This window comes from Herpailurus yagouaroundi, unplaced genomic scaffold, assembly GCF_014898765.1.
Source record: "Herpailurus yagouaroundi ecotype Mexico unplaced genomic scaffold, PumYag 164, whole genome shotgun sequence".
Taxonomy (NCBI): Eukaryota; Metazoa; Chordata; class Mammalia; order Carnivora; family Felidae; genus Herpailurus; species Herpailurus yagouaroundi.
In genome coordinates, this window is record NW_024412405.1 from 33,552,880 (window position 1) to 33,577,837 (window position 24,958).

Sequence of the window (24,958 nt, forward strand, 5' to 3'; positions counted from 1 at the left end):
ATTTTTACAGAAAAGTATAGCAATCAGGGCTGCCTGGGTGGCCCAGTCAGTTAAGTGTCTGACTCCTGATTTCAGCTCAGGTCATGATCTCACAATTAGTGAGTTTGAGCCCCGAGTCAGGCTTTGTTCTGTGTCAGCTCAGAGCCTGCTTGGCATTCTCTCTCTCCGCCCCTCCCCGACTCGTGTGTGCACTCTCTCTTTCTCTGTCGTTCTCTTTCGCTCTCTCAAAATAAATAAACTTAAAAAAAAAAAAAAAAAAGGCAAGTACCCCAGCCCTGAGCAAACAGCTCAGTGGATTGTCACGGAGTGAATGCTCCCATGTCACCACCTCTCAATAAATGGAATGCTATCAGTACTCTCACGGTTCTTCTCTTCCCACCCAATCACTTCCCTTCCCCCTGATCACTCATACCATTGTTCATATTTGCCTGGTTTTGAACTCTATATAAATGGAATGGTACAGCATACGTTCTTTTACGCTGGCTTCTTTCATTGCACATTACTTTATGAGATTCATCCCCATTTTATGTGTAGTTCAGTTCATTTATTTTTTATTGCTGTGTAGTATTCCACTTAATATGTGGGTTGTTTCTAGTTTGGGGTCATTAAAAGAGTGCTGTCCTGGATATTATTAGTTGTCCTGGATATTAGCATATCTGTCCATTACTGAGGACTATGTACACAGTAGTAAAATTGTTGGACAAAATTCACTATTAATAGGTTTATTTCAACTAGTAAGTCACTTAGACATAAATTACTAGTTACAATCTGGGACAGGGTTTTTTTTTTCAATTTGTATTTTGAAATAATTTCAGAGTTAAAGAAAATTTGGAAAAATAATATGGAGAACTCCTGAAAACCTTTTATCCAGATTCATCAATTTTTTAAAATTTCCACATTTTCTTTATCATTCCTTCTGTTTATTCACATATTATATGTATATGTGTACACACACACGTGCATATATGAGTATATATTTCTTTATTCTAAGTCATTTGTAAATAGGTTACTTCCATTCATACATTAATACTCTGCATACTTTAATATGTATTTCCTAAGAATGAGGATATTCAAGAGCATGGTTTTAATTCAGTGATTTCTGAATCTACATTTCTCATCACACCTTTCAGAGAGAACATGAAGCACACACAATTACCGTAATATCTGGAACTATTCAGAATATTGAGAGGAATGAGGTTCAGAATACTATGAATTACAATTTTCTTTTCACTTGAGTACCTCGCATCTTATTAGCTGTATAGAGTGAATCTCTAAATATGCACAGTCAAATAAGGTACAGAGTATGTTAGCATATAGGCTAATATATACTACTTCTTAAAAAGGCTATTAAATTGAAAATTTGAAACTCAGATTAGGCATCCTTCTCTAGGACCTCTATTCTGAATTATTAAAAACATGTCAGGTTACTGTTTTTAAGTAGGCTGAGAAAAAGGAATCAAGATATTTTTAATATGGTTTATTGATTAGTAGGTTTATCTGCACAGCCTTGAAATGATAAAGGGAATAAGCATATGTTTTGTTTTGCCTTGAATTAATTTTTAAAAATTTAATGTCATTTCATTGTTTAGTAGCTGAACCATAACTGTGATGATATAGTACATTTATATAATATTTATCAAATATGATACATCCTTTCTATCAATAGGCATCTTTGTCACTCCTTATAATTTTTTCTCAGCATTGAAGCCTTTAACCAAGAAAACATTTATATTGAAGTTAATTGGTCAAAAGTAAAATGATAGTCATTACTTCTATTCACTTATAAGACTTTTCAGTGAGAAAATAAGATTTTTGCTGAAGTACTTTGTAGTATAATTTTGGTTCCACATAGTTCTCTTGTGTTCACTGATAAAAATAGTATTATCATTCACAATTCATTATTGAAATAACTTTATGCTTTATTGATGACTAATGGAAATGCCTTTTTATTCTAAAATCCTGATTTTGGTCATATATCTCTCTCTGTATGCTAATGTCATTCCTTCTTTTCCTGTTGGACTAGACAGGACACTGCTTCAGAATCAAGGTGATTAGAGGTCTAAATATGTTCTTATAAAAATTCATAAATTCTTCCACCTGAATATCACTGTCAGTTAAAAAACAGTTTTGGCTGTCTCCTGAATGCATGCCAACATTCTGGTGCTATGGGGTTCTGTCGTAGGGAAAATGTGATGCCTGGTGTAATCAAAGATCACAAATAATCATATAAAATGTTGATTGCAAACAGAAATCCTGTTTCTACTCTATTCCGTGCTGACAATTCCTTAGTACTGTGCCATGGCCTTCAAGCAAAGCCTGATTTTAATTTTGAATTAATAGACATGAATTTGCTCATTTGGAGGTATGTATGTACATATAAGGAGTTTATTTCAAGAAGATGCAGAAATGAGCATCCTAAAAGAAACAAGGTCATAAAATTTAATCTAGTTTTCACCCAAAGAGGATTGTTAATCTGTTTCTATTCACCTTAATTCTTGATAAGTTGGTTACTTTGAGACACTGCTGAGGCCTGTCAAACCTCCCACTGGTCTGGACACAGGAACACACCTACTTCCTTATTATGGAAGTCTGACCACATCTGTAGTGATACCTCTTCCTCTCAACTCGCGTGCTTTTTGTGGTAAACATCCAAAATTATTGCTGTACAACTCAACTGGAAATAATTATTCTTGGCTTTGTTTTAGGTTCTATACTTAGTTTGTATCAGGAATCCTGTGAAAAACAGACATGCCCATCTTTCTGTTTGGAGCCACTAACATTTGGATTTCTTTCTAGCTACAGTGAAGACACAGTGTTAAAGATTGGACTAGAAAAAAAAGGAGAAAAGAAAGGAGGAAAAAGGAAATCATTTTGGACACATTGATAAGATAAAAAATGACTTTTTGTTTGAGACTTGTAATTGATTGACACTTTTTAATGGTTGGGTGTAAGACTCTTACCTACTTTTAAAACCCTAATGGAAGTGTTAGTTTTACTGTGTGTCCTTCTAGGTTCTACAGGCATAAAAACAGGTCTGTTTATTACCTTAGAGATCATTTGGCCTGGACTTTCCTTATTTTACGTATGGTTAGATTGAGCCCTAGGGATGTTTTATATCCTGTTTAGTATTATTTCCTTAATCTTAGGTTTTAGGGATGTGAGTAAGCAAATAAGCTAGCCACCCAGAGATACTTTAAATTCCAGTGTAAAGAACTTAATCTTTTAAAAATGTATATTCAAAGTAGAGCTTAGGAAATAAAACTCCTTGTTTTTCTCATTCTTTCTTTTTCTTTTACACATTGTTCCACTGATTAATCTATCTCCGACTCATAGCTCACATGCTATATATTGCTTTCCACTAGAATAGTTCAATATCAGTTTTATTTAATTAGTAAAGATTTTCCAAAGAATGATAGGATCGTACCTAGTTGAAAGTCAGGACTTACATAAACTATTAGTGTACCTGATGCAGTTATGTGTAAATTATACTTTGGATCCTGTGGGAAAAGCTTAAGTTTCATCACTATGTTGTTCCACGAGTCTTTCCTGAGGCATTTACAAAGAGAACACTTTTTCAGATTTCTGTGAAATAGGTGCTATATCACATTAATCAAGTCTTGTTTTTATCTTGAATTGTAAAACATTGTGATTTAGATATAGCTTTAATCAGTATTAGTCATTTATTTGGCCTTTATGATGCTACTCGTTTTAGATGGGTGCCCAGGGGCTGGAGGATGAGGGGCAGTTTGATGCTAAGCAGAAAAACACCTTTTGGGGTTTTTTTTGTTTTTGTTTTTTAGTTTTATTTTGTTAACATACACTGCAATATTGGTTTCAGGAGTATAATTCAGTGATTCAGCATTTATATACAACACCCAGTGCTCATCACAAGTGCCCTCCTTAATACTCATCACCCAACTACCTCCCTCCATCAACCCTCAATTTGTTCTCTATAGAAGAGTCTCCTGTGGTTTGTTTCCCTCTCTCCTCTCCCCCCCCCCCCCCCCCCCCGCCCTGCCCCTTACCCTGTATTCACTTTTGTTGTTTCTTAAATTCCACATATTAGCTTTGTGAACAATGTATCTATGCTGCCTGGTGGTGGGGGTGGGGGGAGGTGGAATAAAACATGACTGCAACCTTAACATTGAGTCCCTATGAGTGATCACTAAAACACCTCCATTTTTTACAATATCCAGCAAATTAATTGTTACTAAAGTAGACAGGTATCCATTAAAAATTCTGTGTTAACACAAGAAGTATAATGTTAATTTAAAAAGTCAGGGTGGTAAAGGTTCTAACTGCTTGGCCAAAAGATGTATTAAAAAGTTATCTTGGAGCTTTGTGGGAGCATTCATATCATATCCATAGCCTTGGATTTGATGCTGTGTCCAGAAGGACTTGGAAGTGCCTCCCAGCCTACAGAATATGATAGAATATTTTCTCTTTTTTTTTTTTTTAATTTTTTTTTTCAACGTTTATTTATTTTTGGGACAGAGAGAGACAGAGCATGAACGGGGGAGGGGCAGAGAGAGAGGGAGACACAGAATCGGAAACAGGCTCCAGGCTCTGAGCCATCAGCCCAGAACCTGACGCGGGGCTCGAACTCACGGACCGTGAGATCGTGACCTGGCTGAAGTTGGACGCTTAACCGACTGCGCCACCCAGGCGCCCCTTTTCTCTTCTTATAAAGCTCTCATTTGTGCCTTTTGGATTGTGGTTCTTAATTAACTGGTGACTAGTAATAGGAAATATATATAGAATACACCAATATAAAAATAATTGGGAATTCACCACGTTGTATTTCCTTCCTAGTCATTCGTTTTTTAATTTCATAAAATTTTCAATAGAGGTAATTCTGGCACAAAACACTTTTCCTGAATGTGTCACTTTGGAAACAATTTTATAATATACGTGTTGACATTCCAAAATGCAAAAGAAGGAGGGAAAAGACCATGGAAAAATAAGGAAATCGTTCTGATTTGTTTTATCATTAAAAAAAATGTAAAGATAATACAATATATGTGTAGTCCACCATATTAATGTGTTTTGTTTTTGATCCTTCCATTTAAAGAAATAGTTGCATTTTGGAATGGAGTTCTTTCAAAAGCAAAGAAGAAGTGAGACATGTACATAAGTGAACACTTAGTACTTTGAAGTTATTTCTCTGCTGAAATAAATGACTTTGTGCCATTAAAAAATGGAAAGAGGAATACTGACCATAAGACTTAAAGCCAGTTAGAGACTGACTTTTTTTTTTTTTCCACCAGAAATACACATGGCACTGGGGATACTGACAGGTTTAGTTTTATGGTCCAGTAGTGCTTTGTCTGGACTAAGGAGGAGAGGATTTACATTGGCATGATGAAGTGTAGTGCCTTTGTTGGGATCCTGGACCACCTGGATTTGAATTCTGGCTTCTCCATTTATTATCTGTGGAACTGTGGGCAAGTTGCTTAGACTTTTTCAACCCACAGAAAGTTTTCTCACTGAAAGTGGAAATAGAAATAACACCTACCCCATAAGGTTGCTGTGAGGATAAAATGAGTTCCTACTTGTAAAATGCTAAATATTAGGACAATGCAGTTACCACCGTAGGAATGTCAGATTGCTGACCAATGGTAGGTAAATCAAAGGGCAAGCTGTGGGAAGTTGCATATATGCACTGACTGCTGGAGTCCTTATCTGGACTCAGACTTCTGGGTACATGGCTTCTGGAATGAAATGAAGCAGCAGCCTTTTCCTTATCTCAGCCACCAACCAGCTTTTTTAGGATGTCCTTTTTTAGTACCAAGATAAAGGGGTCAGTGGTCTGTTATGTAAGTGCTTTTCAGTATATTATTATCTTATATTCTGACTGCTAATTTTTGGCTTATCAATTCTGACCATTCAATTCCAGACATAGGAAGAAAATGTGTCACTTGGCAATTTATTTAGATTATAGGATATAAAATTTTAGAAGTTATGAAACTTTCAAATATGTAGCAGGCTAATGTCAAGGTACTTTATGGACCTGTTTTATAATCTCCCAAAAGCACATATTTTAGACACAATAATGAAATTGTTAGGAGTACTTTAAGTTTTATTTTTAGTACTATCTAGACATTCAACATGTCATTGACGGTGAATTGGAACTTGATTAAAAAAAAATTTTAATGTTTATTTATTTTTGAGAGAGAGGGACAGAGACAGAGCATGAGCGGCGGGGGGGGGGGGGGCAGAGAGAGAGGGAGACACAGAATCTGAAGCAGGCTCTGTACTGTCAGCCCACCGCAGGGCTTGAACCCACGGACTGTGAGTTCATGACCTGAGTTGAAGTTGGATGCCTAACTGACTGAGCCACCTGTGTGCCCCAAGTCTGATTTTTAAAAGATAGTTTAATTCCACCATCAAAATATAAAAGTTTCAGAATCCTTCGGGTTAGTTTATTGTAGTTTTGTTTGTCAGAGCTGCTAAATAGTCAAGAGGAATTATTGAACACTTACCCCATGAGGCATTGAAATAGATACTTTACAGAAGTCTTTCACTTAGTTTTCTAGGCTTAAATTATAAATTTTGACGCCTTTATGCAGGACAGGAACAGCACTTACTCGGAAAAACAATGCCTTACGCTGTTTACTAACACTGCTGCTGTTGTCAGTACCTACCAGTGCCATCAACAGCCCGGTCTGTACTTTCGGGAAACAGACCTGTTAGAGCTTTTTGCCAAAAAGGACGTAAAAGTCATGCTACCAACATAGGTTTTAAAAAGGTGTTCTTTTAGTTATTCCTGACATGTTAGCCTAGCCCATATGATTTTTTTGTCCATTTCATTTAACCTTCTGAGTTAATGTTTGCTATTATTTGCCAGTTATTATACCAGAAGTCCATTAACTGGGCATTTAGCAAATAACTGCTCGTGAGATAGTGTTACCAAAGTGAAGATACAGAGTACTTCAAGAGTGTTTATCAGGATATAACTATTATTTGCAGAACGTTTGAATCACAGTTTCTAAAAGGGAAAATACTTGAGTTAATACTTTCCAAAGCTGAAGTAAAGGTGAACATATTTATTCAGTTTTACAAGGAGTTTTGAACCATGGACACATATTAGGGTTGTAATTTTATCTAACAATGGGGGTTTGACTGTATTGAGATATATGTGTTGTTGCTTTCTGAAGTATCCTAATCTATCACACTGCCAACTGTGCAACAGCTGAAGGCATGTCTTTTTCTTAACCTTAGTTTAGCTAATCTAGAAGTAATCATTCCAGGAAGATAGGTCAAGATTAGAGATAATGGAATTACCTGATGACCATGGGTACATAAATAAAAATATGATAAGCAGGTGCTGAATTGCTCTCTTCTTGGTGGCCTCAGTACCACTGAGGCAGGTGGTGGATTTTCTAGCTACATTTCCTTTCTGACTTCAGCATTGACTCTTTTGGACTCCATTAAAAGTCCTGGATCTTCACTTGTTGGTGTCACTAGCCATAAATACTGTTACCTTCATCATTTTTTCCGGAAAGCCCAGAGACTTTGAAATGTACTGTTACCACCACTAACTGTAGCAATTATTGCATGGCATTCCAGCTGCTAAAGTGATTCGTCTCAGAAGTGAGTTTGAGTCAGGATGACCTTTTATTGCAGATAGGCCTAGCATGACTTAGAATGTTCTTTCCTAGGAAATGAAAGTTTTAGAGCAGATCCACATTTCCACATGTTCGTTTCACAAAGCACTAATGTATAAAGCTGTCACATGCTCAAAGCCCCCTCCCTGCCTCCAAAATTGGGGAAGGTGATTATGGGGTCAAATGATTGAAATAGATTAGGGCATATCTATACATTACTTCACTCTTCGGAAAGTCATAGTGCATACCAGTATATTACAGTCTCTGTGAAATCCTCCTATAGAGAGATGTTGAATATTTTTTATCTTAACCTAGCCAGTCTTATTGATCACAGTTCTTTTCTTAATATATTACTTAATAATAATCCCAAGGTTAAGCATTCCTCCTTTATTCGGGTTACTTTCTGCCATGATCCACATATTGGTGGCTAGCAACTTGTAGACAGATCTCAACAGTCACAGGCAATAAGAAGCTATCTTTATCAGTCTATTCTGTAAGAGTATAAGGAAAGCTCTTTTTTGAGCCTCTTACAGAACATTTACATTGTTTAGAATGCACTTTTTAATTTTTTAGTAAAGCACGAGTTCCTTACTTAAGCAGCCTCTGTGCCTCTGTATACGTTCATCTTTTCCTTGGGTTAGGACTTGAAATGGTTGGCTACTATGGAATGAGTAGAAACAGGTGAGCTCCTCATGCCTGGGGCTTGGATTGCATTTTCCCCAGGCTGCTGTGGCCTCGATGACCAGTGTGCCTAGTGATGCATCGCTCTTTGTTGCCTGAGGCTTGTGCTTGCCCATGGCAGGACTTGTGAATGGCTTGTGCTACCGTGTGGTTGTGAAGAACCGTGCTGTGCATTTCTCCTTACAAGTTACTTATTTATTTGCTTTCCACAGTGATGGAGAGGGGAGAAAAAGGACCTCGTCTACTTGCAGCAATGAGTCCCTAAACACTGGAGGAACTCCCGTCACCCCTCGTCGAATCTCCTGGAGGCAGCGCATTTTCCTCAGGGTTGCTTCTCCCATGAACAAATCTCCCTCAGCAATGCAGCAGGGTCTGTGTGGTACACACTAAAGAATTACTCCTTACCGGTATCATAAACTAGGGAATGGAATGCAGTGCTTTGGGTACAAAGAGATTTGAGTGATTTCAGTGGAGAAATAACTTCTGTTTCCATATATGACATGGTGGTGAACTTCTCAGCTATCGTTAGAACGTAGTAGACATTCAGTAAATGCTTGATGAGTGAATGAGTGAACTCCCCAAACTGGGCACTAAGATACTGCTAGAAAAGCATACATTTTTTTTTTTTTTTATTATTAGAAAAGTAACCTACTCCTTTACAAGGGTCACTCATAAAGCAAAGTGACATCAAAATGTTGAATGATTAAGAAATGGATACAGAGACAGTAGACAAATATCAACCAAAAGATATGAGACCTGTTAGAAATTAAAGCAAAGACATCCAAAGGGGCAAAGTAAATTATAACAATAAACAGAGATACAAAAATGATGATCAATTATGCCAACATGCGTAATTATATAGCCTTGAAAGTTAGAAAATAGAAGTTCACAGAATGTTGGGAAGAAATACATCAGTAGCTCTCATGGGAGATTTTAACATATTTTTCTCTAAAAGTTAAATACAAGGAGGGTATATATAGTTAATATTTGAGAAATATAATTTAACAAGCTTGATCTAATATTTATACAGAAACTTGCTCCCCCATAGGCAAAGTTCATTCATTTTTAGTGCACATGGAACATTCCAAAAAATTGTGTACTTGGCCACAAAGGCATTATTTTAATGAAACAATCACATAACCTCTGATTACAGTGCAAAAAAAAAAAAAAAGGAATCAAAAATTAGAAGACAACTAAAATGTTTCATGTGTTTGGAAACTGAAAACTACTAGAAACTAGAAGGAAGAAAATATGTTCAGAGCCCTACACATCAACATTGAGTTGTATTTAATTTTTTTTTTTTCAACGTTTATTTATTTTTGGGACAGAGAGAGACAAAGCATGAACGGGGGAGGGGCAGAGAGAGAGGGAGACACAGACTCGGAAACAGGCTCCAGGCCCTGAGCCATCAGCCCAGAGCCTGACGCGGGACTCGAACTCACGGACCGCGAGATCGTGACCTGGCTGAAGTCGGACGCTTAACCGACTGCGCCGCCCAGGCGCCCCAACATTGAGTTGTATTTAAAGGGCATTTTTAAAATCAGGAAAGACAAAACTCAAATATACCTAAGTATTTAATTCAAGAAGTTAGAAAAGGAGCGCTTGAGTAAAATTTTTAAAAATTATTTATTAAGGAAATAAATAATAAGGGTAAGGGCAGAGGTCAGTTAGTAAAGAAAAAGAAATAAGAAACTGACATTACTAGAGAAAAAATTAACTCTGCCTAGGGTGGCCAGAGAAAGCTTCACAGGAATGTTGGATATTTACATTTAAACTCCTTGCTGGGAGAAGCATGTTTCAGGAAGTGAAACTAGCAAAACTCTGACATCATCGGAGAGAACTTTGCAGGTTAGGGGAGAAATTCAGCATGACAGGAGCAGAGGATGGGAGATGGAAACACAGGTTGGGAAGTTTACACGAGGCAGGAGTCTGAAGCTGTCCATATGCTGTTTGCAGTAGTTTGGACTTTGTGCTTTGGGGCATAAGCAACTGTTGAAATATTTTAAGAGACATAGTCATGTTTGTTAATAGGAAACTAATTGGCAAAGGTGCAAAGAATGGCCTGGAACAGAGGGAGAGAGCGAGCTCCAGGAATTGGGTAAGAGAATGTTGCAGGAGTGAGCAGAGGTGCTGAGCCAAGACAGGCCCCACGTTGTTCAGCTGCTCTTCTCTTGACTGTGTCTATGGTAGATGGAGACCTTAGGAGATCACTATTACCTACTCACGTAACCTTTTTGTTTTGCACAATCAGAGAACGTACAAAGATAAATTGCAGAAGTGTTGGGCTCTGGGGATTGCCAGTTCATCTTAGAGCACCTATCTTATAGGTCATTGTGTGCAGAAAGAAGAAGTAGAGAAATTACATGTGCTTTCGTTTCAACTCGAGAGGGAAATCTGGCAGGGGAATTTAGTTTAGTGAATTTACTTAAGCTGTTAGTTCCAGAAATGCAGTTACTGGGAAAGTGGCCTTGTGAAAAGCTTTAAAGGTGGAAGATAGGATGAGAGAACATCAATTCTAGAGAAAGCTTCCGTAGTCTGGGTTACTGCTTAGGAATGCCTCTCACTGTTTTCTTCTCTGCAGATGGACTGGACAGGAACGAGCTGCTGCCACTGTCCCCTCTTGCTCCAACCATGGAGGAGGAACCCCTGGTTATATTCATGTCTGGTGAAGATGATGACCCGGAGAAGGCTGAAGAAAGAAAGAAGTCAGAAGAACTGAGGAGTTTGTGGAGAAAAGCAATACATCAACAAATCTTGTTGCTTCGAATGGAGAAAGAAAACCAGAAACTTGAAGGTTAGCCATTCAATCAGGGCTAAATGATATGATACTATAATTGAAAGCTTTAGGTTAAAACCACCTCCGTCTTCCCCACACTCAGTCAAGGAGTATAAATGCACTTTGACTAGGATTTTACTGATTATAATTGTTTCATTTTATTTTCTGAGGTTGCAATGACGTGGGAATGTGCAGCTTAAAATATTTGCATTTTTGTTTAATAGCTAAAACATCAGACACCTTTAGAGTGTATTTGGGTAACAGAAAATGTACATAGTGTGGCATCCATGTATTTGATGTGACTGAAAGTCTAATACTATTGTGCATTACTTAAAAAAAAACACTTAAACATGAAAAATATTTCAAAAATTCTTTTTGAAATTGATTTTCACCTTTTAGGCTAATTGCATTTATAATAAGGGAAATGTGCCTATTTCAAATAAATTCTATTTGTATTGTACCCAGTTCAACTATCTAATTACCTGTTATCAAATCAAAGTTCCTAATTTTTGTTATTGCTTTATATACTTTCTACTTAAAAAATCATATTCAAATCATTAAATTTATAATTGGATAATTTACAATAGCTTCTGTGGTATTACTGGTGCTTTATTGCTTAGTTTATGAATAAGTGTTTTAGAATGTGTTTCCCAGACTTCGAAAGAATGATGTTATTTACCTCCTTATGAACCACACATAAGGAGATGTGCAGACGGGACCAAAACTCAAAAAATGTATTAATGTTACTATGTTTGGCAGTGCACTTAACCTAAAAGGGCCTTGTTTTTCACATGTGTAAAATGAACGATTTAGCTTAAGTGGGTCCTTTGATTTACAAGATTATAGGAAAATGTACAATTTAGGTTTTTCTCTGGCTTGCTTTTATTGTGTTGTCTTCCAAAATGCTTTTTTAAGAACAGGTATTCACATTTCTATGCTCATCACCTATCTTAAGATTCCTCTTACTACACCTAATACTCAATTCTGTTTTTAAATTGAACAATATTTAGTTTGCAAGGCAGTAATTTTCTTTATTGCTGTTTTCTTGGCAGACTGGAAGTACGTAAAGTTTTAAATATCCTAGGAAGTAAATCTTTTTTTTTCTTTAAAATTAAAAACCCAATTGATTGTTATTGGTACAGCTTTTAAAAGTTTGATGTGATAAATGGTATGCCCACCCGGGCTATTATAGATTTTGAGGGAAATTCAATTCATATTCAGGGTAAGAGAGGAGGTGACATTTAGCAGATATGGTCAGAAACCTTTATGAGTTCTTTTTTTTCTGTATTTAAGTAACAGAGACAAAAAATAGTTGAGCTTATTAAAATTCTAGTCAATGGATAATTATTTATTGATGGTTCTTTATTTTTTGCCTAGTTAACCAGGTGAGGGCAGATGTTGACTGTTCTTAATCAGCATTTTATCCTCAGGGCCTGAAGCTGGCACATAGCTCTTGATTATTCTCTTAAATGAATAAAGATCTAGAGAACGTTGCAGGGGGGAAAAAAGGAAATATGCTTTTGTTAATTATAAAAAAATAGTAAAGTAACATATAGGGTTATATTAATTATTAGCTTTAATGAACCCACTTCTTCAAAAAAATTTGATTACCATAGAGAAATATAAAGCAAGTATTGAGAAGCAAAGCTCCTCTCTGAGTTTAGTGGTATCCGAGAGGTAGGCCATCTAGTGGTATCCAGGAGTATTTTCATAGTGAAAGTTTGGTTATATCTGGACTTTCAGTAGAAACTTTTACTCTTTATTTGAATAACCGTATTATAAGATATTTAAATTCTTTGGAATGGTTTCAAACACACTAAGTAAAGGGTAATACTCATTCTGCTGTTGTTTTTTGTGCTGTCGAGGACTTTGGATGCATGACAAAGATTTGTGTTGCAGAAGGTAAGGGGTTGAGCACTGTGGGCTTGAATGAGTACACATTAATCTGTGAGACTCCTGTTCAATGTGATCCTAATGAAAGAGAAAAAAAAAATAGCTAAATGTTTTTTCTTCCTTTACTCTTTTGGAATCAAGTATTCAAGATAAAGAACACATCAAGTTAGTAGTTGCTTTTATAGGCCTTTCTTTAATGAGCTCTGGGCTTATATTTTAGACCATCAAACAAGAGAGAATTCTGTACTATTTTTAAAAACAGAAGTAGTGTTAATTTCAATAAAATGAATTTTTTTCTTTAAGAAAAAAATGAACACAGAGGCACATGACTTAACATTTTTAAAAGAAGTATTGGTAACTCTGGGAATAATTATAAAAATGTATTGGGTTACCATGGTCAGTATTTCTCTAATCAAGGTTAGCACGAGGTATTGTTTTCTCATATAGGTCATATATAAAATGTCATTGGTGTTGAAAATGATGCAAGTTGTCACATCTGAGGCTATCACATTTGTCAAAAAAAATTGAAACTTACAGCCTAGGGAACATGCTAAGTTTTTTATGCTTAGTAGAGCTCCCATCTGTAAGATACAGAGTAAAACCTCCTTAGAAAGTTCTTCCTGTTACTTTTTTACGTGATATGACTCCGTTTGGGAACCTTTCATGTATCCTCACTTTTTTTAAGTTTACTTTGTGACTACATGTTAGTGGTTGATTCCTAAAAATCATTTGGTATGATTTTACAAATACAACAAAATGTTTAAAATTCTGTGTTCTAGGAACACATCAGTTTTACATAAATTCTTTTGTTTTTCTTAGCAAGCAGAGATGAACTCCAGTCCAGAAAAGTTAAACTGGACTATGAAGAAGTTGGTGTATGTCAGAAGGAGGTCTTACTAACCTGGGATAAGAAGTTGTTGAACTGCAGAGCTAAAATCAGAAGCGATATGGAAGACATTCATATTTGTCTTAAAGAAGGTATTCTGGATTGCCTTTTTCATTTGAGTAATATTGACACACAATGTTACATTAGTTTCAGGTGGATCATCGTTAATCATCTTTTTTAGAGAAAATCTTTAGAGATTTTTTGATTTGTGTAGCTCAGGCATAATTTTGTCCTTGTGCTTTGCCTATAAAAAAAGGGAAGTAATTTGCTTTTGACTGCAGTCAGTGACTTTGTTGGGAAGAAAACAGTGCTAATAGAGAGATGGTCCCTGAGGAGTTAGCAGACACCTTTTCTATAGGTTTTCCTGTCTTCTTCAACCAGCTGTTCTCAGCTGTCTTTGTTGTTTATCAAGAAAGGAGTGAATGCATGGGTAGAGACCTTGGATCATATCCATAAAAATAATTCAGACTTACAAACTAGACTCATTTCCATCATTTAGTCAGAAATGTTTATATGTATATGTATATGTATATTCACCTACATGTATGTGTGCATGTAAACAGATTTATGTTTTTATTCATCAATCAGTTTTCCTTCCATGTATATATTCCTTTATTTTGGAAAAATTGCTTTTATTTGGCCATTATACTGCATTGCTACTCTGTCATATAAAATGGCTGATAGTTAAACATCTTAAATTTAAAATTAAAACTGCTTAGCATGTGAATATTTGAGGTGCATTTCTGTGACCCAGCTGTTAAAATGAGGATCTCATGACCTATATAAGCTGAGTGCAAAATAAAAATCCAAGAATATCCAAAGATATCTGTTAATGAATCTTGTTTTAAAAGCTTATGATTAATGTGTGAAACTGTTGCATAGTTAAGTTTAAATGAAGTTGAGATTAATTTTGTAAGATGCTACATTTATTGTTTTTTTTTCCCTTGAAGATATGGAAGTCCTAAACATTTTCATTGATTGCATTATTTGTGAGACAGAATAGTGGGTAATAGAATGTGTGTGGTTGTTGATCACACTATTCTTTGGTATGAGTTTTAAAGATTTTTAGGGGTGCTCAGCTTCCCATTTCATATAGGATACAGTTTGAACCTCTGAGCACTCTGCCCAGGGCCCACCATAATCTCTGCCTCCTTCATCTCTGATCTCATGTTCTGCTGCCTCCCTCCCTGTATCATGTGTTCCAGAGAGGTTGAACTACACTGGGTCCCAGTATATGTCCCAGGCTGTTTCTTGCATGGAATGTTCCAGTTTTCCCTAACCTCTCATCCTTACCTCTCCACCTGCTGCCTATTTCCCATCATCCTTTTCTTTTCACCCCTCCTCCTCCTCTTCCTTTCTCACCCCATTCCTTGCCTTTCTGAGGGCGTTCAAACGTTTCCCTTCCTGAAGGGATTGCTGCCCGCACTCCCAGCTTGGAAAATCCTATTATCTTTTTGATCTCAGTTCAAATACCATTTCCTCAGAAATCCCTCTCTTCCACCAAAATCAATTCATTTTGCTTCATTATTTTTTCTCATGATTCTTTTCCTTAATGGTGCTTATCATGATTATAATTTTGTATTTAGGCATATATTTGTTTAATGTTTTTCTCACCCCGCCACTGCATACCTAGCACCTAAAAAGGATCTTGCACAAGTTATTTACTGAATGAATACATGGATGAATGAATGAATGAGACTAATTCCTGAGAATGGATTTATTCATCTCCCAGGGAGGAAGTATCCTCAGTGCCATTCTCTATACTTTGCTATGTTTTAGATGTTCAACAGATGACTTGTTTAGCTGAAGTGAATTGCCTTCTTGCAAAATTGTTGTTGGATGGATAATAAAACAGCCCACTCATATTATCAGAGATTCATTTAGTGGGCTAATGAAAGTTACCCCCAAATGACATTTTACATGTGATCATTCATTCATTCATCCTACAGATGTGTAAGTAGCAACATATATTCTTGGTTTGCCTTATACAGAGACTTATTAATGTCAAATGCTTAGAATTTATAAGTATTGGCATTTATTACTAGCTTTAAACCAAATGAAAGGTGGGAATAGGCAGGGATACATTTCATGGTTTCAGAATTTGGCCTCTGAAGCCAGACTTGGAGAGTTCTAATCCTGAACTTCCACTTACAAGCTGTGTGAACTTGGGCAAGTTCTTTGCTTCTTTCTTCCTCAGCTTCACCATCTGGAAAGTGGGGATAATAGTAATCACCTGCCTCATTTGGTTGTTTTCTGAGCACAGGTACAATGCTGAGTGGCAATGCACCATTGATGGAATGTTGTATTAGGTGCCCAATCAGTGTTGGCTGATGTTAACATTGCCTTCATTATTATTATTTTTTAACATTTATTTATTTTTGAGAGACAAACAAGGACAGAGCTCGAGCTTGGGAGGGGCAGAGAGAGAGGGACACAGAATCTGAAGCAGGCTCTGGGCTTTGAGCTGTCAGCACAGATCCCGACGTAGAGCTCAAACCCAGGAACCGTGAGATCATGACCTGAGCCGCTTAACTGCTTAACCGACTGAGCCACCCAGGCGCCCCAGCATTGCCTTTATTATTGATACTTGAGGGTTTTCTTTTGCAAGATATCAGCAGCTTCAGGATCAAAATATGCTCTCTCAGCACATCATACTGTGTGATGGGAGGGAGGGTGGCACACAGGACCTTACAGCTGCCTGTTTTCAGGCATTACATAGTTCATCAGTGGTTTAGCAACTTCATTCCAGAGATCAAGACCTTGCCTTTTATCTTCGTAGGTGTTCCCAAAAGTCGACGAGGAGAAATTTGGCAGTTCCTAGCTTTACAATACCGTCTCAGGCACAGATTGCCCAATAAACAACAGCCTCCTGACGTTTCCTATAAGGAACTTTTAAAGCAGCTCACTGCTCAGCAGCATGCCATTCTTGTGGATTTGGGTATGTTTGTCATATTGATTATTGTACAAAAGCAAACGATACGTCCCTTTCCTGAATATCTTGGGGGGTTTTGCTTGGGGTTTTGTGGTAGTTTGTGTTTTGTTTTGGTTTTGGTGTTGCTAAAGAGGACCTATTGAATTATACAGAGCTGCCGACTTTCCCCTTTCTTGAGGGCAAGTTGACTTCATGTCTGGTTGAAAATACCATAAATGCCTGAATACAAAATGAAGTTTTCATCCCCAGACTTTGCCCCCGAAAAAGGGTGTTATCTTATATTTGAATCATTATAAAGGTCATATTATCAGGGACTTTCAATTCCTGTATTTTGAAAAACTGACTTTTGTTTGGGTCAGGCATTTATTTTCTCAATCAACACTGGTTTTAAAATAGGATAGACTAGGTTAAAATTTAAACAGGCTTTTGAATATCACTTTAAAAAGCAGCACAATAAGTGGTTATGCTGTGGAATCATGAATACATCCCTATAGGATGAAAGAAAAATGAGCTGTCCTAATATTATATGAATGGCTACTTGTGACTGGGGATAATTTCCAGTGATAGCGTCATAAAGCTATCTTTTTAAAGTCTGTATTTCAAATAACTAATGGAAAGTAAAAAAAGGTATGATTTTTAAAATTACATTGTCTATAGTTTTTCTCTAATTTATCATTTTATAATATATATTTTATTATTTAAAAATGTCTGATTAATTGGATTAAATATTGTGCATTGGCATTTGACTTTTTTATCTGTATCCCTGAAAGGTGGTATATTTAAAGTGGCCAGATATGTTACTTGAGTCCATTTGGGAAAATAAAGGGTTACCTTATATTTGGGATTCCCTTATTTTAGGGCATATAAAAATCACTGGCCAAAACCTAGTTTTGATCTCTGTTCCTTTTGGATGATAAACAGCTTTTGTTGGGAAAGGACCCAACTCAGTTAGTATTTTTTGATTTAATATTTTTTTGTAATGGGGAATTTTACAGAGAAGCTAAAGACTTCAGTTCTTGTCTGATTCTACCACTAAACTGTGGTTTTAGGCAAATTATTTTGCTTCTGAGACTCAGTCCTTTCATTTGAATGAGGACCTTGAACTAGGCAATCCCTGTGGATCCCCACAGATCTGTGGTTCTGTGACGAGAAATTGATGACCAGACTAGAAATGGGGATGGTTCATTTAGGGCTAATGAAGATATCCTAATAAAGAGAAGGAGATGATGCGATTAGATTGTAAGGCAAGGCTGGTCAGAAAAAAAATGAAGCTAGAATTAATGTCTTCGGTAGAGAGTACACTTATAGTTTTCTTCAGCAAAAAATTTAAGTAATAAAGTAAAATGATGATTAAAAAACTGTTTATTTAACTCTACTTGTAGCCATCTGTGTTTCCTCAGTGTGTTCTTGTTATTTTCTCATATGTTCCTCTTGCTCTGCAGAAATTAATCTTACCAGTTCCTGGGGGGAGGAGGGAAACAAGATCGCTTTTAAGCATATGTGGTGGAAAACATTTAAAAATCTGGCATTATAAGTTCTCACTGACATGAGTAGTCACTTTGCTAGGAAACTGATCTCCCCTTCATTTTTGGGCATAAGAAAAGTCCCATGCCAGTGTCTACAGCCTTGGTGATGAAGATGGGTGGGTTTCAGTGTTTAGTACCAGCTTTTCAGTGATCCAGAACTGATTTTGTTTGCTTGTTGGGTATCTCTATGGTAATTTTATCCTCACAGGTGAATTTTAGAGGGGAATTTATTTGAAATCAGCTTGGCCCTTTGCTTTACTTGCTTTTTGGCTATTTTGAAAAAAGAAAAGAGGTCTGTATGGCTCATGGAGGTGGTTTAAGAAACAGAGAGCAAAGGATATTTGAAAAAAAGAAGTATTTCCTGAACAATAGATTGAATGTAAAACAAAATGACCTCAAAAAGCTCCTCCAGTGTCATATTACATACAGGAAAAGCAGGACTAATTCTGTTTAGGCACTACTAAGATTTCCTTTTAAATAATGTGATAACTTTGATAGAATTCTGATTTTACTTGGAGGGTAGTCTTTATGTGAACTTGGAATTTGCCTTCATTTATAGCCAGAATAGATTTTGTATTCTGTTTTCCTGGGATCTCTCCTGGACATGTCCATGATTTGTTTGTGAATTTTGTTATTGTTGTTTTCTAGAAAGAAGTGCTATTTTAGCATCAAATGTTTTCTTCACTTTTGTATGTGTAGAGATGGGGTGGTGGTCTGGCAGGTAGGACCTAGGACTTGCTGGAGAGTTTTAGTTAGATGGGTATTCCACACAGCTCTCACTGGTTCAGAAAAGAATGTTTATTTCCTGGAAATCACTGCATTGCAATTTCACTTTTATCTCCAAAGCTCAGGGTATCTCAAAAATATTTATTTTCTCTTCCTCTGCAGGAAGGACATTTCCTACTCACCCTTATTTTTCAGCACAGCTTGGGGCAGGGCAGCTCTCACTCTTTAACCTCTTGAAAGCCTACTCATTGCTGGACAAAGAAGTGGGTTACTGTCAGGGGATCAGCTTTGTGGCTGGAGTCCTGCTTCTGCACATGAGCGAAGAGCAAGCCTTTGAGATGCTGAAATTCCTCATGTATGACCAGGGCTTCCGCAAACAGTACAGACCTGACATGATGTCGCTGCAGGTGAGGCACATGGGGAGCTGTTACCAGAAATTGTAGCATTAGCCCTCTTTTACATTACAGTTAAGATGTAAAGAAATTTGGGAATGCCTGGGTGGCTCAGTTAAGCGTCTGACTTCGGCTCAGTCCATGATCTTGTGATTCATGGGTTTGAACCCCAGGTTGGGCTCTGTGCTGACATCTTGGAGCCTGGAGCCTGCTTCAGATTCTGTGTGTGTCTCTCTCTTTACCCCTCCCCCACTCGCACTCTCCCTCTCTCTCTTTCTCTCAAAAATAAATAAACAGTAAAACAAATTTTAGAAAAGACTGAAAGAAATTTGGGCCCATTGTCTTGGAATTAGTATAAACGTAGAGACTTCTTTTGACATTTTAGTATGTGGGATTTGTACTTTTGCTAAACCTGTAAGAGTAGGACATCTATATGCAGAAAAACTCTTCCATAAAGTTCCTGAAGTGAATAAATGAGCAGTTCTAGAAAAGTAGTGGGTACTTAAGTCTCTCTCCCCTAAGTCTGCAAGTGGAAATAGAGAAAGAATCAAGTCTTCTTTATTCACTTTTCCTCAACCTGTCAATTGAATAGAATCAAATCTTTTTTTTTTTTAAATCTAAAAATATGTCCTTATTCTTTTACTGTGAGTGCATCAGCAGCACATATCTGTGTCATGGTTCTTCTTGAACTTACCATGTCTCTCCTCCTTTATCTTTATGTCAGATAGGTCCTTCTAGAGGAAAAGGTGCCCAAAGTCAGTGGTAGTTTTCGGTCCGCTTTTCTTAGCATGCACTGAAGAAGCACCATTAAGATGTTTTAGTCCTTTTAAGCGGGGTACTCACTCCCACTGCGGTCTTCAACCTATTTCGGACTCCCTGTCTACACATTTCTCCTTTCTAGTTAAAATTCCCCTTTCCTTAGTGTATTGGTTTCTAACAAGCAGTTTAAATTTTATCTATAGATATGATATCACCAACCGCCACTACCTTTCAATTTAAAGCTTTTAGTAGTAAAAATATAAAAGAAGACTTTCAAGAGAGGAATGTCAGAGTTCTCCTCCTTTGAAATGAGGTAGGCAAGATCTGTTAGTCATAATATCATGCTGTAGATAAGAAGTGAAATATTTTAAAAATGCTTTTAAAATATATTCTCTTCCTGGTTCCTAAGGATCAGTTTTTACATTTAATATTTTAGTTACCATTCTACAGGCAAAAAAGGACTCAGTTTTCACCTTGTGAATGTTACAGTAAATGATATTTTCTTGAGAGGATCAATGGAGAGGAAGCGATTCATTTTCTTAAAAAAATTTTTTTTTATCATTTATTCATTTTTGAGTGAGAGAGAGACAGTATGAACAGGAGAGGGGCAGAGAGAGAGGGAGACACAGAATCTGAAGCAGGCTCCAGGCTCTGAGCTGTCAGCACACAGCCCAACGCGGGGCTCAAATCCACAAGCTGTAAAATCATGACCTGAGCCGAAGTCGGAGGCTTAACCGACTGAGCCACCCAGGTGCCAAGCACCCCTTCTTTACTTTTTTAAGATTAAATTTTTGCTAGGGAGCTAGGGTTTCCCTCTTAACATTGGGTTTTCAGATGTGAGTTCATATAAAGGGTCTTTATCACGATCCATAAATATAGTGACTTGATTCCTAGTTGATGACTATTCACAGGTGTGTTAACATGCCACAAGTCAAATAACGACAATGGAATGTTTTATTTTTTACTTTATTTCTAAAGTATCTAATACTGGATAGTAAGCATTGGTGCCCTTGTAACGAATTAAGTAGCTCTGATTTCCAGAAATAGGTTTGGGTAGCCAATATTAAAAATATTAAAGAATGGGAAATACCTGTGAGCAGTGTTTGATTTAGGTCCCTAAGTGGAAAGAGAGATGCAGGGGGTGCCTCGGTGGCTCAGTCAGTTGAACTTCTGCCACCTGATTTCCACTCAGGTCATGATTCCAGGGTCGTGGGAACAAGCCCAGCATCAGGCTCTGTGCTGAGTGTGGAGCCTGCTTAGGATTCTCTCTCTCCCTCTCTCTCTCTGTCCCTCTCTCTCTCTCTCTCTCCCTCTTCTCTCTTTCTCTCTCCCTCTCTCTGACCTTCTTCCCCGCTTGGGCTCTTTCTAATAAATAAATGAGTAAGTAAATAAATAAATGTAGTTCTCAATTTAGAAATGCAGTTGTTTTCAATTTAAAAAAATCATCAGTTTGGTATCATAAGAATTCATGTAAATTGGATTAACACATTTATATGACTTGCAATTGCCAGTAAATATTTTATGTCCATAATTATGACAATGAAGATGTTTTAATCTTTGGTAGCATTTGTAGAACCTGCAAGATTGGGGACCTTATTCCAGGAGAATAGATCTTTTTGCTCTGTAAGTGAGGTACAACAACACTTTTCCACCTTCAGGAGCAGAAAGTGTTTTTTTTTTTTTTTTTTTTTTTTTTTTTTAAACGTTTATTTATTTTTGGGACAGAGAGAGACAGAGCATGAGCGGGGGAGGGGCAGAGAGAGAGGGAGACACAGAATCGGAAACAGGCTCCAGGCTCTGAGCCATCAGCCCAGAGCCTGACGCGGGGCTCGAACTCACGGACCACGAGATCGTGACCTGGCTGAAGTCGGACGCTCAACCGACTGCGCCACCCAGGCGCCCCCAGAAAGTGTTTTTTTATCCAATCAATGTAACTTTCAGAAGTGGAAACAGCAGTGGGCATGGATCACTTGGTAGGATTTCTGGTTACCTGCACAGTGTGAGCGTGGACACTCCAGGTTCTTGGCCTGGGTTCCCTTATCCATAAAATGAGGGAGTTGAGGTCTCTTTTAACTTTGTCTCCTTATGTTCTGGGGCTGCAGTTTTCTGTGTTGAGTGTCAAAGCATTGTGTCTTTTATCTGACGTCTTTGCTCTCCCCTCTCCCCATCTTCTCTACCTTTCTCATCTCTCTCCACGTCTCCCTCCTCGGACTCTAAATCTTCCATTGGAAGAGTTGCCATGTTATCTGTATGGTAGAACTACTTATTCTTAGCAGATGGCATTTTATTATTAAAGTTTCCTTCAAAGGAAGATTGAATTATGTTTTTATTTGCTTTTATCAGAAGAAATTTAATGTAAATATACCTTGATGGAAGAAATGTTCCGATCTCCTGGTTTAGGATGCAGAAAAGAAAAAGGTTCTTAAAAAAATAACGTTGAAGTATTGCTTCTGTGTCACAATCCTAACAGAACAAGAACAGAATGCTTTTGCCAGTATGCTTTCTCTTTATCCTGCTAATTAGACTTCTTTGATTTTTGTGCTGCCAAAATACTAATTCTTCTATTGATGGCACATAGGATGTCTAGTTTCTAAATTATAAATGGCCTCAGGGAAATCTATGATTTTTTTCAACATGACTGAGATAATAATCGCATTCTTGTAAACCTTTATGTTTGACTGCAGCTAAGCTCTGTGTTTCATAGCTATGACTTCCTGTGGCTCTTTCTGTCCTTTTAGTTTGTGTGGGACCTTAGTTTCCACAGATATGTGTTATTGATAAAGATCAAACAAATAATTTTCCGTATTTATATATAGTACTTTGATTTTTAGTTTTGCGCTCTGGAAACAACTGTTGAATTCACAATATAATCGGTTATTTTGATGCGTTTTTATAAAGCTAACTACCTGAGGGTAACATTTTGATGATATTGTCTAGTGAAAGAAGTTGTGCTAGACTTAATAAAATAGCATACACATTTCACACTAAAATGTCAAACGAAAATAACTGATCAAGGAACCACTACTCAGGATGTTACTGTGTGGATAAAAATGTAAACACTTCACAAATTTGTTGATTATTTGCTACTGCCTTACCTTTAGCGACCACAGACATATGAGTTTAAAGGCTCTAATTCTGCCTTTATAATGTTTTTAAAAATACCAATAATAAAACAGTAACCGAATGAAATAATTTCTTCTTTTAATACTAGAGCACTTTTGGCTTTAATCCCCCTTTTCATAAAAAATATGCTGCTGGAATACCTTGGATATTAGAAATCCTGTCCCAAACTTCTGCCTCCATAACATTCTAAGCCAGGCAGCATCCTGGCAGCACTCGTTGCCTGGTGGGGTCGAAGCCAGAGCCCCATCGTAACTCAGCTGCTGGGCCCAGCAAACAGAGACAAACTTTGCTTCTGAACTAAATGTAGAGTCTTTAGAATGGAGGCTTTTCTGGAATTGGTCTGAAATTGAAATAGACCTTCCATGAGAGTCCTAAGCCAGGACAATTCTGATTAAATTCCAAAAGCAGTGCCTTCCTACATGAGGAAAAACAACCATTTCCATGTATGTATGTGACACCAAAAAACATATGATAGAGAAACCTGTGTAGTCATCTCAGATGGACTCTCAGTGACTTGCTTTATGACCTCAGCTAAGTGAACTTGGACTTTAATATCAACTTTAACATAATAAAAATAAAATACTAACTACTTTCATGTATTGAATATGTGTGACTTTGTTATTAAATATTGGGGTAAATAAAATTAAAGTTAGTGTATTTTATGCACAGATAAATGCATAATATTTTATTTTTCTTCTCCAAATTAACTTTAGATTCAAATGTACCAGTTGTCCAGGCTCCTTCATGACTATCACAGAGATCTCTACAATCATCTTGAAGAAAATGAAATCAGCCCCAGTCTTTATGCTGCCCCCTGGTTCCTCACATTGTTTGCCTCTCAGTTTCCACTAGGATTTGTAGCCAGAGTTTTTGGTAAGAGATGCCTATGATCAAATGGTACAATGTTATTAATCCAACGAATATCCCTCTCCCCAGTGTGGTGCCTGATTGTTTTATCGTGTGTTATACAGAAAAGCAAATTGCTAATGGAATTTAATAAATTTCCCTGGCTCTTTTTTTTTTTTTAATTTTTTTTTTCAACATTTATTTATTTTTGGGACAGAGAGAGACAGAGCATGAATGGGGGAGGGGCAGAGAGAGAGGGAGACACAGAATTGGAAACAGGCTCCAGGCTCTGAGCCATCAGCCCAGAGCCTGACGCGGGGCTCGAACTCACGGACCGCGAGATCGTGACCTGGCTGAAGTCGGACGCTTAACCGACTGCGCCACCCAGGCGCCCCACCCTGGCTCTTTTCTGAGAGTAGTTTGAAATCATATTGGTCTTAAATGAAATTGAAATTAAAGGGAAAGAAGAATTGGATCCTGTATTTGAGTAAACTGTGAAGAAGTTTTTTTTTAATCCAAACTAAGGACTTACTACATATCATTTTCCATATTTTTTTATACACATGCTTCTTAGCTCAGTTTTTATTTTTGTTTTTACTTTCCCATTATCTCCTTCAACACTAATTCAAAACAGAGAGAAACATGTTTTCTGGTTGAGTCAATGGACGTAACCTATATCAGTGTGATTTCTAATGACAGTCTGATTTTGTTAATAGGTAACTGAAATTCCTGTTTTGTTGCTTAAGTGACTCTCCTTCCATGCCAGTGCAGTGCTGGCATCAGTCTCTAAGACTGGGTGGCTCAGGGTAAC

General features: G+C 37.1%; 1 protein-coding gene across 13 annotated transcripts in view; it reads left to right on the plus strand.

Moving 5' to 3' along the window:
• TBC1D4 (TBC1 domain family member 4) overlaps nucleotides 1-24,958 on the plus strand; it is a 190,473-nt gene that overhangs the window by 157,413 nt on the left and 8,102 nt on the right. For 4 of the 13 annotated variants that reach the window (XM_040487352.1, XM_040487343.1, XM_040487348.1 and 1 more), the window contains 8 exons: nucleotides 2,024-2,047; nucleotides 8,501-8,667; nucleotides 10,870-11,082; nucleotides 12,964-12,966; nucleotides 13,777-13,935; nucleotides 16,623-16,781; nucleotides 19,190-19,434; nucleotides 24,015-24,174. In XM_040487352.1, coding sequence (XP_040343286.1) covers nucleotides 2,024-2,047; nucleotides 8,501-8,667; nucleotides 10,870-11,082; nucleotides 12,964-12,966; nucleotides 13,777-13,935; nucleotides 16,623-16,781; nucleotides 19,190-19,434; nucleotides 24,015-24,174 — 1,130 coding nt within the window. Of the gene's footprint in view, nucleotides 1-2,023; nucleotides 2,048-8,500; nucleotides 8,668-10,418; nucleotides 10,514-10,869; nucleotides 11,083-12,963; nucleotides 12,967-13,776; nucleotides 13,936-16,622; nucleotides 16,782-19,189; nucleotides 19,435-20,381; nucleotides 20,509-24,014; nucleotides 24,175-24,958 lie in introns of those variants that run through there. The other 9 variants (XM_040487347.1, XM_040487351.1, XM_040487354.1 and 6 more) reach the window with 8 other exon arrangements.